We start from the raw sequence: 19,674 nt of genomic DNA on the forward strand, positions 1-19,674 counted from the left end.
GTGTGTAAGCGTCCTGACCGTTACGATTCGGCTCTGATGCTTTCCGTGTCCCTCCGCAAAAACAAATCCTTAGCACCTTTTCCCCAACGATTTATTTGTTAATTCGACTGGTTAATATCACTTTGCTCCTTACTTACGCAGAGTATGGCGATATCAGAGTGGTTTAAGGAGCACAAAAGATGATAGCAACGTATGAAAAGCAAAATAAATCGGTTAAGACAAGGCGTTAGGGAGCTTCCTTAATCAACGAGAAGACGGGCCCAAGACAGTGTACACTACAGAACAAAATACACCACATCTTGTGTATATTACGGATATTACAGAACTTCAAATTATTACTACCATATACCGGTATTAGAAGTGTAAAGTACAACAGTTAGCTTTTGTATTATTCATGTTATCTGAATAAATAAATAAAAAAATTAAGTAACACGATCTAATATAATCATGTATGGTCTGCTGAAACAGTTACTTGGGACTAAGGATAACTCTTCTGTTTTACTTTTGCTAGTGCCAGAGGATTATTCTTTTCTTTTTTTTTTTCTTTTGTTTGCAAAGGGAAATCGCTCATATCGAAGGGAATTAATGGAGTTTTTAATCCTCAGCGCCAGACGTCTCCCCTAAGCTTAATAAAATCGTCTGGTGATAACAACAGTAAAGAAACCACTAGATAAAAAAAAAAAAAAAGATAAAACATCGTATTCAAATATTAAAACACGGCCCTTGACCACTTCAGTTCCATGACATATTTTCATGCTGCTCTTGCAGCCTCCAGTTGATTTTATATCAGTTTGGAAGAGCCTCCAAGTAAATACTAAAGTTAACCAGTGTTGTGTGTAAAACCTCCAGTTAGAAAGTTTTATCTTTGGAATTCGCTTCCCCATATTAGTTCCCCCCCAGCCTTCAACTCACACTATTTTGAGTCCAACTGTTGAAGAATGTTTATGAACAGAGGCACCTGTAGTCTGGTGTATGGATTTTTTCAACGTTTAGTTTGCTTATTCTTCCTCTGTTCATCTTCTGTAAAAATAAAATCGTCTGTAGACAACAAGAATAACATAACTTTGATAGAAGTCACACCCATTACAACTTATTCCACCACACCGACATTCCGAAAGGTGTCATTTGTCTTTGAACGCACTCCACAGACGCATCCCGGACACACCCCAGATGCACACCACACGCACCTCTCATATACTCCTCACTCACCCCAGATACAAATCAGACACACCAGCAGTACTCCGACACCTCAGCACACACCCGAGAAGTATGACACCCTTAAAATACGACGGCTGCAGCTTCCCAGATTTCATCCTTTCAGAAGGTATACTAACTCGGTGAATAAGTGAGTGAGTGACATTGTTAGGGACACACAATGGATTTGGCCGCGTCTTGTTATACTTGGAAAATCTAATAATGTCTACGAAGCAGTAAGTCGATACAGACATTCTTACACATTTTCCTGTGGTATGAATGGGTCAGACCATAACAAGCACCAAAACTTATATTGCCCATTGCCCTGTTAGGTACGTTTTCTCTCCTTCACCCTTCAATCCCATGACGCTTTTTTGACGTGGGGGTATATCTAATCGTGGCTCGGTTAGTTCGTCATTCCTGAGGATTATTACAAGCAAGGTGTTTTATTAGCGAAGTCCCACCCGTGATGCTTCACATTAGCCTCTTAAGGATTTTCACACGTAAAGTGCTTCACTCTAACGAAGCCGCTTATGGTTCTTGATTTTAGTGAAGCCATGTGGTTTTTCACTTTAGCAAAGCCGATACAGCTTTTTACTTTAGCAAAGGCCATATGTTTGTCACTATACTCAAGTACATAATTTTTTCGCTTTAGCAAAGAACATATGGTCTCACGTTTGTCTAAGACTTATGTACACCCGAGGAAAGTTTCGCCTTATACACTTGCCTGCCAGTTCGGACCTTTATGCGTGAGACAACCACTAGTGAAGCAGTAGCCAGACACTCAAATGTCTGGTACCACTGTGTGGGAGGGGAGAGGTTAAGGGAGGAGGAAGACTGGGGGAGCTGATGGTTCTTACCCCTCCCTCTTCCATCCCCATCCTTTTCACACAGTTGCCAGATAGATGAATGTTGGCTACTGCTTCTCCACCACTTGTCTCACATTTACTATTTCGAAGTGGTGAACGAGAGTATAACGCGGAACTTTCCTAGGGTGTTCCTTGGTCCACATTTCTCTCGGTGCTTAACAGAAGAGTATAGGAAACCTTTCGAAATGGAAGGGTTAGATACAGCCTTCTGTGTATCTTTCACCACAGGGGCGATCTCCTAAAAAGAAAAATCGTCTGAAGATAGCAAGAACAAAACAACGTCATTAAAGGTATGGATAATTCACCTTTACTGAGACAGCCTTGAGGTATGTTTTGGGAACGTACAACACTTAACTGGTTCAGCATGGGTACAGCATTTATATTTTATTCCTACTGCTTACGGCGGCTTATATTTAGTTAAGAGAGACTTTTTGAAGTGGTGTTCGAGACAGCCTTCATTTCCATTCCCGTACTGCATTAGTTCATCTGAAACCTTCAAAAATTCTATCTGTCCATCTATTGCCAGACGCCTCAATCCCGTTCGGGGTGGCCATAAACAAATCGCCTCCACGTCGCCCTGTCCCTCGCCATTTCACTGCCATGCTTCCAACTCACCCCCCCCCCCTCTCTCATATACCTCTCCACCCCATCCCTCCATCTCATCCTCGGCCTCCCCCTCCACCTCACTCATACACTCTCTTCGTCAGTGTTTCACCATCCATACACCAAAATGAAATAAGATAAAATAAGAGGTAACTGGACATAGGGTTATAGCTCAAGGGAGTTGGGTGCGATATTTTTCATAAATTTTCGCCAAAGAAATATTTTTTTAAAAGGTTACGAATGCTAATAAACATTTAACTTGCGCTGTTGTCTGTGAACGTGACTAATCATTTGCTACTTAAAGACGAAGTGAAAACATTAACCCCTTCGCTACAATAACGCCTTTATTCTTGCTACTTCTATATTGTTTTATTGAGAGATTTTTCGAGATGAATGGGTTACATATAGTCCCCATTAATCCCATTCACTACTTAGGGACTATCCTGTACTGAAATTTCTAAAACTGAACAAAATTATTTAACAGTACTAGTAACAAGGTGAAAGCAGCGTTATCGTATTCGTAGTATATACATAACCGACTTGTTTGTGTCATGTCGGGGTAAACTGGACTCTGTATCGATGCCGTTGTGGTTGTAATATCTCCATCCACCACCCACTGCCAGACGCCATGTATCCCAAACGGGGTGGTCCAGGGCTTAGAGTTAATTGTTTTACAGGGAGGGGCACTGATCCTCCACCAACCCCACTTGACACGTAGGGACGCCAACAGCATCTGGTGTTCCCAGGCGGCCACCCATCCAAGTACTAACCAGACCCAACGTTGCTTAACTTCGCTGACCGGACGGTGTACTCAACGTAAAGAATATGCTGAACTATATCGAAGGACAACCAATGACTTACTAACCCCGCAAAATCAAGATCAGAACTGATGTGTTTTGCAGAGATGGTGAGACTTCAAAAATGCATCGTCATATTTTTCTTAGTTACTTTTGGCAGGATATCATCACTTATAAAATCATCTTCTCCAAATTCATGCATAGGGAGTGAAAAGAAAACTGCACGCTTCGTAATCATGTGTAAATATATTCAATACAATTCATACATAATATTCCATATATTGTGAGGTTAACATCCACATTCTGATAGCACTTTGTATAATTTAAAGCTAATCGCATCACTTACAGCTACTATAACTGTTACTGGCACCAATTATAACTAGTCTATCATAGCCTACATAGAAAGTTAATATGTAAATTCATACCTAGGTAATATAGACACAGCATTAGCAGCTCATACAAGCAAGTTTTAACCCAGAAACAATGAGCTGCCAAGAATCACCATAGTTCTCATATATATACTATCATAACCATCTGATTACCACAAGGCTGTTCTAGACTAAGACAAAAAAAAATCACAAAGAGAGAGAGAGAGAGTGAGTTTAATTAAGACCGTTCTCAGCACTACCACTGTCCCTTTCATAGCTGCCAAAATCAAGAATATGCTCAGACAGAAAACATGGAGGCACTATTTGGAACTTTAATTCAAAACGCAGCTGCCAAAGGCCACCACAGAACCCTTCCCCACCACTACGCTGTCCCATGCATAACTACATACCGATGGCCATCCATATACACAGACGCCGTGCCAGAAAAAGAAAAATGGAGAAAGTAAATAAGAGAAACGGAAAGGGGTAAAAAAGAAAAAGATGCTATAGTGACAGTACAAGGAACGAACGTATTAATGTCTGTGTTATATAGAACGTTGCTGTTGTTGAGTAACCCCAATCTGACCGAGCAGATCCATCAACCGCAGGCAAGCAACCTTCCCTGCAGGGCCATTCCGTGCTGTTAACGTATGTATGAAGTGTGATAATGGACAAACATGGAGTCAGGTGTGAAGTATGGAGTCGGAAGATATAGGTATGCATGTGGGCGTAAGTTAAGTCAGGTGTAGGTACGAGCGAAGGTAGAGTCAGGTGTGGATGGGGAAAGTGAGAAGTTGGGAGGTATGGGTGTTGGTTCAGTCAGGTGTAGGTGTAGGTATAGAGGAAGGTGAGTCAGGAGGCATGGAGGGGATGTAGGTGGATGGAGGTGGAGTGGCTGGGGTGTGGGCGTGTTCATGTGACTTAGGCTTGGGCGTGGGTGTGTTTAGAGGTTATGGGAAAGGACGTACCGGTATGTGGAGTTTTGTGTGTGTGTGTGTGTGTGTGTGTGTGTGTGTGTGTGAAGTAGAATCAGGAGGTGTGGGTGAGGATGTGGGTGTTTTCAGAAGATATGGGCACTGACGTAAGTGGGGTCACGGGATGTCGGTTTGTCCATGAACCGAGTGTGTGTGTGTGTGTGTGTGTGTGTGTGTGTGTGTGTGTGTGTGTGTGTGCTTAGGTGGTATGGGCGTGGACGCGGGAGTGGGCGGCAAGGCGGCGTGAGAACTCTGTGATGAGTGCAGGGGCGCGGGCTGCCACACTGCACCACGTAGGCTGTTCCGTCACCTCACTAGCCTGGAAAATAAAATAGATAAAGTAGATGTGCAGTTTCCTCATGTGCATTCAAAGAAAACATGGAAACTGCATACCCAATCCTGTGATATGCATGCCGATTTCAAAGAACTACAAAATAATAGGTCATTCATTCATTGCCAGACGCCATGTATCCCAAACGTACTGGGTCAAAAAAAAAAAAAAAAAAAAAAAAAAAAAGCTAGAATCCCGATGTATAAACCATATGAACACAATGATGGCATATGAAAAAGGCTGATATCCCAGGAAACACCCGGTGATGATCATGATGATGATTATTATCATAATAATGATAGTAGTAGTAGTAGTAGTAGTAGGAGTAGTTAGCGGATGGGAGCCCATTCTACAGCACGTAACGAGATACCAAAGCGATATCTGCCCATCTTCCCCAATTTTGTATTCTTTGTAGGTTTTGAAGGGGGCTGACCTTCCCCTCTAAAAATAATGGTGGAAATTTTTATGTAGTGGAAGACATTATCAAGGAACCAGACGAACCGTCTTGAGAAGTTTCGGTGAAATCCATTGCTTACTTTCCCCTATTTCTGAGCGTTTTTATTTTGGGGAGGGGCTCTACCCCCCCCCCCCAGAATCACTGGGGTGTCACACTCCCCGGTTCAAAAAGTCTCCCTTAATGTAATCGTCAGGTGGTAGCAAGAATAAAAGATAAACGACGTCCTCGGGCTGAAACCCAGTAAAAAAAAAAAAAAAAAAAAAAAAAAAGGAAGCAAGGACAGTTGAGCTTTTTTTTTTTTTTTTTTAATACTTCGCTCCAATGACGTATCTCTATATTTTATTTTATTACCACAAGACTATTTGATTCAGCTTTGGAGGTATATTTCGAACCGGAATTAGGCACAGTTTTCACTAACCCTTTGACTACTTGAGATCTGCTTTAGGCTGAATGAAATCGTCTGTTGACAGGGAGAATACATTATCAAACTACGTCATAGGAGAGAAGGAGTTAGCGGCAGTAATAGCCACACGCGTACAATCACAGGCACCGCGTCACCCCCACCACCACTTACCACGACCAATACCACCACTACCACCACCTGTCTCCTTCCCTTCACCACCACTTATCACAACCTTTCCACCACCACCACCACCTGTCTCCTTCCCTTCACCACCACTTATCACAACCATTCCACCACCACCACCACCTATCTCCTTCACCACCACTCATAATTATCACCACCAGTCTTTCCTTCACCACCACTCATCACCACCTTTCCACGACCACCAAAGTCAAAGGTTTAGCGTTCGTGCCCGGCTGCAGACAATAACATCCCTCAGAAATCCAGACTCGTCCAACCTACTAATATCTCTGACTGGCGATCATGACTTGCTCCTTTGACTGATTAAGGTCTCTGTGTTCATTAAAATCGTGTGGCGTCATGGAGAATAAAATAGAGTTCGTAATTCTTGATCACAGTGTTAATCCACGTAACTTCATTTTGACTGCAGAGTGTTTGAGATGAATAATAAACATCTAACATTAGCGGATGTGAAATATAAAATATGCATATTAAAGTAAAGTGATTAAGTGACTGATTAATTGCAGTGAAGCCTCATCCCATTAACTGAGGTCAACGTTAGAAGGCTGGGGTCTTCCTAATCTTAATTTAATTTGAGAAGGACACGTAAGGAGACACCGACCCTATAAATGATGAAGCCAAACAGTAATGCAGGCTGAAACGATAAGGAGTCGACGCATTTTCGCAGGCATAGGAGGCTTAACACTTCCTCCTTAGCGATTTATTTCACTTTTGATACCCTGATAATATGTTTTTGGTTATTCACGTTTTTATAATAAATTACGGACATACTTCGCATCATTAGCATATAGGGGAAATAATGTTATGTGAAAAATATATCACGGAAAAAGCAGTGCACTGAAATCTGCTAAACCAAAGATGCTGTGAAATCTTCTAAACCAACGAGATAAGATGCTGTGAGATTGCTAAACCAACGAGATGAGAGGCTGTGAAACCTGTTAAACCGAGATACAGTATGATGCTGTGAAATGTGAATAACCAACGAGATAAGATGTTGTGAAATCTGATAAAACAACGAGATAACATGCTGTGAAATTTCCCAAACCAACGAGATGAGATTCTGTGAAATTTCCCAAACCAACGAGATAACATGCTGTGAACTTTCCCAAACCAACGAGATGCTGTGAAATTTCCCAAACCAGCTGTGAACTTTCCCAAACCAACGAGATGAGATGCTGTGAAATTTCCCAAACCAACGAGATGCTGTGAAATTTCCCAAACCAACGAGATGAGATGCTGTGAACTTTCCCAAACCAACAAGATGAGATGCTGTGAAATTTCCCAAACCAACGAGATGAGATGCTGTGAAATTTCCTAAACCTACGAGATAAGATGTGAAATCTGCTAAACCAACGAGATAATGTGCTGTGAAATCTAAACCAGCGACAAGATGAGACGCCGTGAAATCTAAACTAACGATGCTATGAAATATGCAAAACCACCGAGATAAGATGCTGTAAAATCTGTTAAACCAACGAGATAAGAGGCTGTGAAATCTGCAAAACCAATGAGATAAGATGGTGTGACGTCATGGGGCACTGTAACAGGAGGCAAGGGTTGTGCTATGAAGTGTAAGGAACGCCAATATAATAACACCCACGTTCATAAACAGGCACCCTAACTGTGTCTGATCCTCGTTAATCATATTGGATTCTGACCTCCCTAGAGTGTCTTTGTTTTGCCACTGAACCACCCTCGCTTGAATAGTAACTTGAAATGAAACTTGATGAGCTTAAGGCCCCCCGCACACGGGCCACATTTCAGTGGACGGTGGCTGCCACTTTTTCGTGGCGAGAAATAAAACGCACGTGTTTCTATGGAAGCCCGCACACGAGCCAATTTTTAGTGGCAGCCACAAAAAAATGGTAACCGGGTCCATTTTACCCGCCACGCCACGGTGGCTCGCCACTGGTGACCGATGATGGATGCCGTTAATTCAAATGGCAGCCCGCACACGGGCCACTTTGCGGTGGCACTGGCGGACGGACTGGCATTGTTGACGGTCCATTCCCTACCCAAGGTCATGTGTCTACCTCAGGTCCTCTCCCTAACCAAGGCCACCTTCCTTCCCAGGGTTACATGTGTACACAAGATCATTCCCAAAATAAAAGTTACACCACACTACAAAGTCGTTCAGAGCTTGAAGTTCGCGAAAGTCTACAGTTTGTACCAGGTAACGTTATCAATGTGTCCTCCCCAGTGCCAGGCACAATGTCAGGTATTCCAAGCGAAGCTGAACAGTCTGAATGACATTTATATATTTTGTTTTTTGGTTGCATGTTGGTGGATTTTTTACAGCAGTGACACAGTTCTTTGATAAATCAGTGTTGCATGTTTGGTTTACATCAATGTATTTGCCACCAGGTTTCATCATTTTCAGAAAAGCAAAACATTATGCCGTTTTCTTAAATATCTGGGGAAAGTATTTCTGTGATATACAGTTTATTTCAATGTAACATCTTTACACTTGCAAAAATACAATGTCTCATTTATTTTATGACATGTGAGTCATTTACCCACAAGTTTTCTCATTAAAATTCTTGCGCAACGTGTATGTGTTTTTCTATATTTATCTTAAAATAACTGCAAGTCTTTCTTCTGTTGGTATACACTTCCTCATGTTTGTGTTCAGACGTGAAGCTGAAGGCCCTATTGTAGTCAGCAGGTTATCAAAAGCACCACAGGTCATCCAGAAATAGTTTGTAACTTCTCTGGGTACGCTTTAAGTCTTTATATAGGGTATAAAATTTACCCCTGACAAGCCTATGGCTGATTATTGGATGTACCCAGTACTTTATTGTACGTCTTTCTTTTCTTATATTGAGGAGCACAGCGATGACACATGCCACCTCCTCGACATCCGTGATGGAACTGTCTGTGGTTGCCACGAAAAAGTGGCCCGTGTGCGGGATGTCATAGCATCCCTCTCCACTTTTTAGTGGCGCCATGAAAAAGTAGCAGCCACCGCCCACTGAAAAGTGGCCCGTGTGCGGGGAGCCTAAGTTAAAGGTAAGCATGTCTAGGTGGTTCGTAGTCAGACTCTCTCTCTCTCTCTCTCTCTCTCTCTCTCTCTCTCTCTCTCTAAAACACGTACTACCCGGTCAACTCACCCAAACCACTGCATACTGAAGGGCTGCCTCCTGAAGAACCTGCGCCCCATATTTCTCGGCCAGAAGGAGCGTGTCGGGCGTGGTGGTGGGCGTGAGGGCGGCTGCTAGGTGGAGTTCACACGCCCTTGCCAGCCCCCACACGCCGTGACGCAGGCCCCCCACCAGCAGAGGACGCGACAGTCGATTTAGCTCGCTGCACCAGCCTGCCGAGGAAGTTATTATTATTATTATTACTATTATTATTATTATTATTATTATTATTGATGATGATGTTGCTGTTGTTGTTTTAATAGTAGTGGTAGTAATGGTGGTGGTGGTGGTGGTAATAGCAGTTATTTCATTATTATTATTCTTATTCTTATTACTATTGTTGTTGTTGTTGCTGTTCTTGTTGCTACTGTTATTGTTATTACTTTGGGGCAAACGATTGATCATCTTCACCTTTAAAATCTGGAGAATTTCCTAGCGTAGGGCCCTTATTCTTCTCGCCAGGCAGTAAAGGAAATGAGGATGTACCGGTGTGGATTATTATCATCAAAATTATCAATATTACTCCATAGACCTTTCCTATAACACAAACCAACCTTATTTCACGGTAAAGTTTGCACTCATGTTGTTCATCAGTATAAATCATAACCTTCATCACCTTTACAAGGCAATCCCAACCTTCCCTGAATTACAATCTTTTCTCAATCCCAGCCTTATCTCAGTCCCAGCTTTCTCTCAGTCCCAGCTTTCTCTCAGTCCCAGCTTTCTCTCAGTCCCAGCTTTCTCTCAGTCCCAGCCTTCTCTCAGTCCCAGCCTTCTCTCAGTCCCAGCCTTCTCTCAATCCCAGCCTTCTCTCAATCCCAGCCTTCTCTTAATCCCAGCCTTTACTCAATCACAGCTTTCTCTCAATCACAGCCTTTTCTCAGGCACAGCCTTCTGTCATTCCACTGGGACCATTCTGCTCACCCTGGCCTTATGGCAGATACAGACAACTCATTCCACTCCTTCCACTTCATCTTATCTTTTCTACATACTCCTTATCAGCACCTGCTGCCATCTCATCATCTCTTCAGCTCCTGTCACATGCACCAGCACCACATCCCTCCTTTGTACCCCACTATCCACCACCCCTGCCCTCGTACTCCCATTATTCATTAGTTATTTTACAGCCTTTCCATCTGCTCCACGCTTCTCTTCCACCTGTCAGCATTCTCACAGTATCATCCCTTACACTTCCATTCTCACAGTATCATTCCTTACACTTCCACACTATAATTCCATATTCATTCTTTCACTGTCATTCCTCTTTACAGAATATCTTCCCATTTTCAGGGTTTACATGACTTTTTCTTTCTAATCAGTTATAAGCCTTTTCCTTCATTCCTTTCACGAATCCCTATACACATGCTTTTACCCTCAGAATATTTCTTCCTTTTCATCAGAGCTCTTTTCCTGCATCCACCTCAACCACCTCTGCCTCTCTTCCACTTCCAACCATCACGTCTCACCAAGCTGTACCTTCTCACTGTATTGTTTTGATTCTAACGCGGCCTAAACTTGCCATCTTTCCATCTTGAATGCTGAGTTGTAACAAGAGATTAACCCTAGAATATGATGCTAGTCACAAGGATGTGCTATAGAACGGATATAGAGCTGATGTATTGTTTTTCTCTGCCACCGAGCTACGTGAAATTAACTGCTAAAGGACGAAAATCTGGGCCAGGCTAAAGTGAAAAGGGTATAATCGTTATCCATACACCACCAATTAACAGTTTTAGCAATCCTAACCAAACACTCTTCTCCTGTATTCAAGTCAGTTAAAGAAGCTCCATAACACATTTCCCTAAGCAGCTTAATTTATCTATTAGGCTACACCTTACTTTCCATTTCCGTATTACATAAATTATGCTAATATCACCCTACTCTTCACAGAAAACGTGCAAAAGGATGCTAACCATCCGTATCCAAAAATAAATCGCTAAGGAAGTGATGTTAGGGAGTCGAAAGCAATACACACGCTTGCATGTGCTCCACAGTTTCTAAGTCCATTTCATCCCTGTCCTTCACATTTATCGTTATGTCTGTTTTCATTCTCCCTTAGTACTCCCTAACGCCCCAATATACTCACAGGACACGTAGCTGTACTTCTATTATAAATAACCAAAACGATAAACGTAATATAGAGATAAACAATTTAATATGTGACACCCCTACAAAGTAGAGAGAAACAAAGGAGGAGGGAAATCACATGGAGATAGATTGAAGTTGATTTAACTTCGTCTGAGAGAGAGAGAGAGAGAGAGAGAGAGAGTGAGAGTGAGTGCAACACAGATGCGCAGACTACACAGATTTTAGCGTCCCTGGAAGGCGGTCCGGCCTTAACATTAACACAGTACTCAAGATACAGAAGTAGGAGGAAAGGATAGCACAGCAGTAGGCTCGCTCCCATACCCTCCACACCCTCGTACAAGGGGGGGGGGGAAGTAAAGTAGCACCTTTTAGGGATTATAAAGCTTGAAGGAAGTTTCACAGGATGAGCAGATGCTAGAATATAATGACAATGGAAACACAGAGCATACAGCCACATATTAATCCTAATCTTAACTTATCGCATGCAATTTTTTATTTTACTTAGAAATAGTGGATGAAATTTGAACAGTATTTAATTGCTACGTATGTATGCAAAACACCCATACATGTGAACATAAACCCACAAGCTCACGTGAGGTATGTGTATGTCAGTACTTGGGCACATGAATATACACATGCATATACATCTACATACTTATCCATGATTATTGTCACAAGAAAATAGACAAGGATAGAAATATGTTGGTGACGGCGATGGCTGAACCTGGTAAAGAAAGAGAGAGAGAGAGAGAGAGAGAGAGAGAGAGAGAGAGAGAGAGGATGACATGGAAACAGATTTAACTTTCTGTGAGAGGCTGGAATGGCCCACAAAAAGTAGAATTAACTTTGGGTTTTATTCTACTGTAAGAGGTTTTGGAGATTTCGTAACACCTCTTCCTTAGCTATTTATTCTGAACTTTATGCCTCAATATCTTCCCGTATATTACTGATGCAGACTACATCGTTATTAATCGCCTCAATTCAATGACTTAAATATCTTGTAGATACCTTCAAACGATTTATTTAGCTTAGGATAGTGCAGCTCAGCGGGTTAGATACAGCCTTTATCAGTACCTGTGTTAACAGGTTCTTCAACTGCATGAAATCGCCTGGTGATGTATGAATCAACTGAAAGTCATGTCGCCGAATTCAAGGGGTTAAAGTGATATAAGATTCCAGAGCATGCTGAGGTGAAATATGCTTAATAAATCGCTAAGTAAAAGGTGCTACGAAGCCTCGCTTGCAACCTAGAATACTGCCCTTAGAATTAATACTCATTTCTTCTGGAGCCAGAGTGGTCATTGGTCAATCCATTGGCCAGTGGCCACATGGAGTCACTTTCCAAAAATATGCAGTGAACCATATAGAGATTAATTGAAATACTAAAGCGTTTATATGTTTTAGGGGAAAAAAAATTACAGAAGTGCAGTTCTTGAAATAAATATCGATTCATTACTTGAAGTATTATGACGGTGAACAATAACTTTCGATATAATTTTCTCTCGTACGGTAACTATTGTTTGGTTTTACATGATAAGCAAGAGACATGGATTATTTCTGCACTCTCATTTTGTTCTTCAGAGAAAAAAGCTAGATGGCGCCACCTCGGCTGTCAGCTGATGGCGGATTTGGATTCTCCATGTCAAATTATCTATTATGGTACCGCTTTTATGTCTCCAAAGGCCTCCTTTTAACAAATCCGCCAGAAGAACGCTGGCTACTCATTGGCGTGCTGGCTATTGCCACAGGTAAAAATGGCTCAAGATAATTTCCTCCCGTAACTAAGACTTGTCAGTGCAGAAAGTACAGTACATGACAATATTTTATCCTCTCCTTCTCCATAATGCAGTCACGATTCTGCGTTACAAGAGGAACGTGATCGTAAGTTAATCTGGTCGTGAGAGAGAGAGAGAGAGACCGTCAGCTTGTTAGTGAATCTGGCCTCGAGTTAGAGGAAATTGTCCAAGTTTGTTAGTACATCTGTGCACGTATTTATACAACTTTTTTTTTTTTTACACTAAACAAGTCTCCACTGCAGTTAACTATTATTACAAACGTTTTGTGATTGACATTATTATTATTATTATTATTATTATTATTATTATTATTATTATTGACCTACACGTTCACCACAATGGTCTAGGAAGCGCTTGACAGCTGTAGGAGAGAAGGTAAACAAATATATATACCGTACGAATAACCTTAAACACACTTGAAGCTGAGGGTGTGTATTCTTGTCGGTTATGGAAGCTCCCTAACACCTTTTCCTAAGCAGTTTATATTGCTTATTGCCTTACTATCCGATGTTACATAAATTTCTGTAATATCGTCACACTCTGCATTAATAACGTACAAAAAGGAGATTAACCACCCACATCCAAAAACAAATCGCAGAGGAAGAGGTGTTAGGGAGTCTCCTTTGAGTATGGCAGACGTCTTGCTACCCCCAGACGATTTTATTCAGCTTAGGACCGAGCTGAAGTGATATGAGGATGAGTGAAAAGCGTAACTAACCCCTCGAGTCCCAAAAGTCTGCCAATGCTGTGTGTGTGTGTGTGTGTGTGTGTGTGTGTGTGTGTGTGTGTGTGTGTGTGTCACGTTCAGGTGGTGTGCTAATTACTGATCTTAAATTTCATTAGAATTATGAATTACACGTAGCTTATATTTGACGAAATTTTAATAAGCTTCAAATTATATGACATTTTTATATTAAAGAAATTCTCGTTATATCCAGACTTTATTCATTCTCCTTTTCAAACTGGATGAATTTCATTATGTCCACCATCAACCCTTTTACTACTGGGGTACTTTCGCTTTTTAATTTGTTTTTCTTTTCTTTGTTCATCTGTTAAAAAAAAAAAAATGAATACAATCCTTCAGTAGCAGCAGGAATATAATACAAGTGACATTGGCTGAGGAGGTTAATACGAGTAATGTGGAAGTTTTGTGACGGACTGGCCCCATCATTTCCATTAGTTTTTATTTATTTATTTCTTGCTGTCTTCAGTTAACGCTATTCACCTTATAAAAAGACTTTACGAACTGTTGGGGTTAGATATAGTCTTCGCTCACCTCTAAAATAAATAAATAAATAAAGTAAAATAAAATAAAAACTACAACCCTTTAACTTTTTTTTTTCATTTTTCTCGTGCTATCTGCAGACGATTTTCTTCACCTTAGGATACACTTTTCGAAACTGGAGGGGTTGGGTATAGCCTTCATTTACCCTAACAGGTCTCACTGGTTAAGTAGCTAAAAAGCCTCCGAATTGGCAAGCATAAAAAATGAAGAAAAATAAATCATTGGCTAAAAGGGGCTAGCCACAGAAAAAAGGGGAAAAATAAATAATCTCGTTGCTAAGGTGAACTGGCTTGAACCCCGTCAGAATGATAACGTATTTTTTTTATCGTATTTATTCCTATTCTTACAATCTAAAGACTACTATATTCAACTAAGGAGAGACGTCTAAGGAGAGACGTCTTGTACTGAAGTGGCTGTTGAAGGCTGTATCTGACCTTCCACTTCCATGTCTCTCTCTCTCTCTCTCTCTCTCTCAAGGTAAATAAAATCGAAAAGCAATAGGTAACAAGAATAAAGCATGAAAGACGCCCACTGATTGAAGGGCATGACTTTAGAATGACTAGTTCATAAACACAATGATTTATTTTGTAATATTTTTCCTTTAACTCCTTCAGCCCGAGGACGCCATTTCTACATAAACCTGCATCCTGTACGTGTTTTCCTGTTTATTTTTCCAACTTTCAAGCGATTTTATTCAGTTTAGGAGAGACATTTAGAGCGAGATGAGTTAAAGTTTGCCATATTGAACACCTTCATTATAGCGCGTTTACTTTGAGAAAAATCCCTGATCCCTTATGGCTCAGTTGATGGTCAGTTTTAGTCAGACTGGAAGCTGGATTTGACTAGCAACCAAGGAGACTTATTCCTACCACATAAAGAAGGCTCATCGAATTTCATGCAACTACGACTAATGAATGAAGCTATGAGAGTGGCTCAATTCTTCAAATGAAAATATATACTGACTACAGTACGGTACAGCAGATTTCCTTTCCGAGATATAACAAAAATCGTCTGGAAGCAGCAAGAATCAACTAGAATCTTACGTCACTGGAGTATAAGCGTTAATTCAGACTGGCAACAGCCGATTTTATACAGCTTAGGAATGAAGTTCTCCAGGTTCAGGAGTTAACTTCTTCAATCCTGTGGTCTCTTATGCTTGCTACAACCAGACGATTTTCCTCGGCTTGGGGAAGACCGCTTGGAGGGAAGGGGTTAATCAGGGCTAAATCTAATCCTTCCAGCGTGAGTCTCCCTAAGGCAGGGGTCGGCAATTAGGGGAAAATTATCCCGCCGGGAAGTTTTCTGGGGGTAACGAGATCCATCCAGCTTTCAGTAGTTAGTATGAACGCAACTTATGTCTAGAAAATGAGAGCAGCCAATTTTGGCAGGATGACGAGACGCCCTCGCCCGCTGCATTCTAGACAATTCATGACAAAGCGACGCCAACCCACACCGCCTTTATTCAGATGAATTCTAACATCATTTGCCGGCTTGATGAATTTAACTAAGTATTATAAACTCACGGAAAGTTCATGTTTGATTATTTTTGCTACCAGTTTTATCATAAATTTGGATCATGAGGGCGGGGATTAGAGGCTGATTTGTATTTTTACTTTGTCTTGAATATAAATAAATCTTGTTTGTGTTTAATCAGTATAACCCCAAAACGAGTAGTTCCTATACGCCGGGGTAACGACAATGTTCCAGGCACGTCTCATGGGGTATTTGTCAAATTCAGTTGCCGACCCCTGTCCTACCATTAACCTTTTCAATCCCATGACTTTTTTTTTTTTTACCTTGTTCTTTCTACCTCTTGATATATTTATTCAGCTTATGGCTTAGGCTGAATAAAAACATCCAGAAGCAGACAAAATAAATAAGTCATTGGATTGAAAAGGTTAATGGCTCTTGCTTCTAACCCACTCTCTAGCGAACGCCTCGCCAAAGCAAACTGAAGTGGAAAACTGGGCCTTGGAGGCAGTAGAAGTCAGTCAACACAAGACGACAACGGCAAAGTTAATAAGATGCTGACCAGGTTTACTTTCATGCTTGTTTATCTCAATGCTACCTGTGTTATTATTTGTGTTAGGGAGAGTTAGGATGATGATGATGATGATAAGGATAGTGGATGATAACGATAATGATGGTGATGGTGATACTGATGACAGTTATGATGATGATAATTTTGATGATGATGATGATGGAGGTGGTGGTGGTGGTGGTGGTGGTGGTGACGGTGACAACTATGATGATAATGGTGCTGACTGTGATAATGATGACTATGGTAAAGATGATGTAAACTTATTTCATGGGAGAAGGGGTAGTTACTGAGTAGGGACTGATACACCTCACAGGATCAAACCTCACTTACACTTCAGTCCGATGACGTATAATCTTTCAGCCTTGCTTTTTCCCGCGCAATTTTTTTTTTATTTCAATTCAGAATGGATTTGTGGAACTTGAGAATAATAGTCTTCATTAATCACTTCATTACAGTAAGTCTCTCTAAAGGAAATAAAGGAAATAAACCCGTCTGATAGCAAGGGGAATATATTACAACTATATCATCGTAGTGAAGTGCTTAACCCCATGACTTAGGCGACTTTTTCTGCTTGTACATCCTTTGCTACCCCCAGACTGTTATATTCATCTTAGGGGACGCTTTTCGTAGTGACGGGGCCAGTGAAAGCTACAGCTAACCTCCCAGCACGAAAAATCGCCCCTAAGCTTAATAAAATCGTCTGGAGTTGTCAAGACATATATGACGAAAGGTTAGTATCTGCAGATATACGAAAATTGTTTTGTACAGGTTTATTCTTGCTATTTCTAGACTATTTTATTGGACTTGGAAGAATCTGAAAGGGAGTTAGATATTTCCTTTACCAGCCCGTACAGTACGAGGTCTCAAAAATAAAATCGTCAGGAGATGGCAGAGAACAAACAACTTGGTCATTGTGGTGAAGAAGTTTAATACTTCATTAAAGATTTCATTGACCCCTTCTTCTACCACTCCACAATTTCACTGACCCCTTCCACACTTTTTTTTTTTTTTCAATATTAAGTCTGGTTAGTACTTGGATGGGTGACCACCTGGGAACACCAGATGCTGTTGGCATCCCTACGTGTCAAGTGGGGTTGGTGGAGGATTAGTGCCCCTCCCTGTAAAACAATTAACTCTAAGCCATTGGCCACCCCGTCTGGGATACATGGCGTCTGGCAATGAATGAATGAATGAAAATCAGATATCACGATTTAAATGGAAAGGACGCCCTCGTAAAGAAGGGGTTAAATTTAGGATGACGTTTTCTGTAGACAGTGAAAGCAAGGGGAACTGACCTGTATACATCCACTCCAGCATCTGCCTGGCCACGGAAGCCGACATGTTGACTCGTATCACTGTCCTCTCTGCGCCTCTAGTCCCATGGATGCCGAGATCTTGCAGGGGAAGCGAAGAGGAGGAAGAGGAAGAAGTGGCAGAGGAGGAAGAAGAGTAAGCGGAAGAAGAAGAGAATCGGGCAGCTTTTTCAGAGTGTACGGGATCCTTTTCGTTTTCTTTAAGCGGGTCGCTTTCGGAGTGGCGGTCTTTCGGCTTATCGGGGGTCGTGATGTGATATGTCAGTTGTCGCTTGCTGGGGGTCGTTCTGCTTGGTGTGAGGGGTCGTTTGTTGTGTGAGGAGCTCCGGGGGGTGGGAGGTTTGTTTGATAGAATGCTTTTGGGTGTCAGAGGCGTGTTAGAAGCCTGTTTGTGTGATGGTGTGGTTCTAGGGGTGGGAGGTTTGTGAGATAGGACACTTACGGGTGTTAGTCCGGTGTTAGAAACCCTGTTTCTTGGTGTCAGGGGCGTGTTAGGGGTCACGTTTCTGGGGGTAAAGGGTTTGTTAAGTGGGGTGCTGGTGGGTGTGGAAAGTTTGAAAGTTACATGGTTAGGAGTAGAGGAGTGTTTTGTGGGAGTCAGATGTTGCTTGCTGTTAACTGAATTTGGCTTGTTGGGAGTAGAATCAGATTTGCTGGGAGTTGGAACAAGCTTGCTGGGGCTTCGATGTCTTTTGCTGGGAGTGACTGCGAGCTGGACAGGGACATGGGCAGTGTGATCCCAATTTGTGGAGTCAGGTGAGGCGCTACTCTGATAACCTGAGGACGCGCAACTACCGAAGGTGCTGCTCAGGGGCGTGTCTGACATCTTGGACTCTAGTTTGGGGGTTTCGATTCCACGTCTTGGCACTGTCGGTTCACTAGTGTCATGGGAAGAGCGACATTTCCAATCGCGTGATTTGTGCAGGAGGTTTGAGCGAGAAAGCAAAATGGCACTGTGAGCTGGAATTTTCACGCCATCATTTGTCAGTACGTCAACGTCGGCGGCGCTCTCGTTTCGGTGCAGTTCTCCCAGCTGCCGACTTAACTCTTCCAGCGGATCCTCATTTCTCCACACATCCCGTCCGCGTAACACAAACCGCAGGGAGGCGTTCAGCTGGTCGTTCTGTAGGAGCTTAAACACCGAAAGCGCTACCCGAGGCACCAGAATCCCGCTCCAAACTTCGCCGTCCTGATCAAGTTTCTTCTCGTGCTGATCCCTGCCCGCCACACAACAGTAAATCTCTATATCTTGTCTCGCTATGGTGCATTTTAGACATTCAAGGGATACGCCGACGTCACAGTGAACGGCGGCATTGATATTCGGGTTGGTGGGAAGAAAAGGGGTAACAGTGAGGCGCCATAGGGACCTCAGGCCGTTCATAGAAAGCGGGATATCCGAAGTGAAGGAGTGACTAAAGTTTTTATAGGTAGAAAAATTAGGGATTCTCAGTTCATATCTGACCTCCCCTTCGCTACCCTCTACTTCCATGTTGTTACCTAAAATGATGAAACAATTTGAAATATATTGTAGATGTTACCTGTGCAATTATTTCAGTCTGGGAGAAACTGCTTAAAAATATATTTGATTATTCCCTCAAAATTGTTCAGTTATAACATTATTACAGTTAACAAATTACATTGCAAATTAATTTTAATTCAGTCACCCAGAGCATTTTGCAAATAAATTATAACTTTTAAAAATTGTCACACCACTTACCGGAACCTGATGTAGTGTTGTCAAAAATTAAAATGGTAACGTTATTTTACAATAATCCACAATAAAACATTCCACACACCTGTCACATTAGCATTAT

At 41.8% G+C, this 19,674-nt stretch overlaps 1 protein-coding gene across 1 annotated transcript; it reads right to left on the reverse strand.

Moving 5' to 3' along the window:
• Positions 1-5,004: 5,004 nt before the first annotated feature.
• On the reverse strand, positions 5,005-19,349 carry LOC145392129 (uncharacterized). The gene is made up of 4 exons (XM_080266580.1): positions 18,042-19,349; positions 17,843-17,990; positions 9,308-9,510; positions 5,005-5,124 (listed from the first exon to the last, which is right to left on the reverse strand). The coding sequence occupies exons 1-4, from the start codon at positions 19,347-19,349 to the stop codon at positions 5,005-5,007; spliced, it is 1,779 nt and encodes a 592-aa protein (XP_080122706.1).
• Between the last annotated feature and the right edge of the window lie 325 nt (positions 19,350-19,674).

This window comes from Coenobita brevimanus, chromosome 21, assembly GCF_032717465.1.
Source record: "Coenobita brevimanus isolate Jiangsu-jjx chromosome 21, ASM3271746v2, whole genome shotgun sequence".
Lineage (NCBI taxonomy): Eukaryota > Metazoa > Arthropoda > Malacostraca > Decapoda > Coenobitidae > Coenobita > Coenobita brevimanus.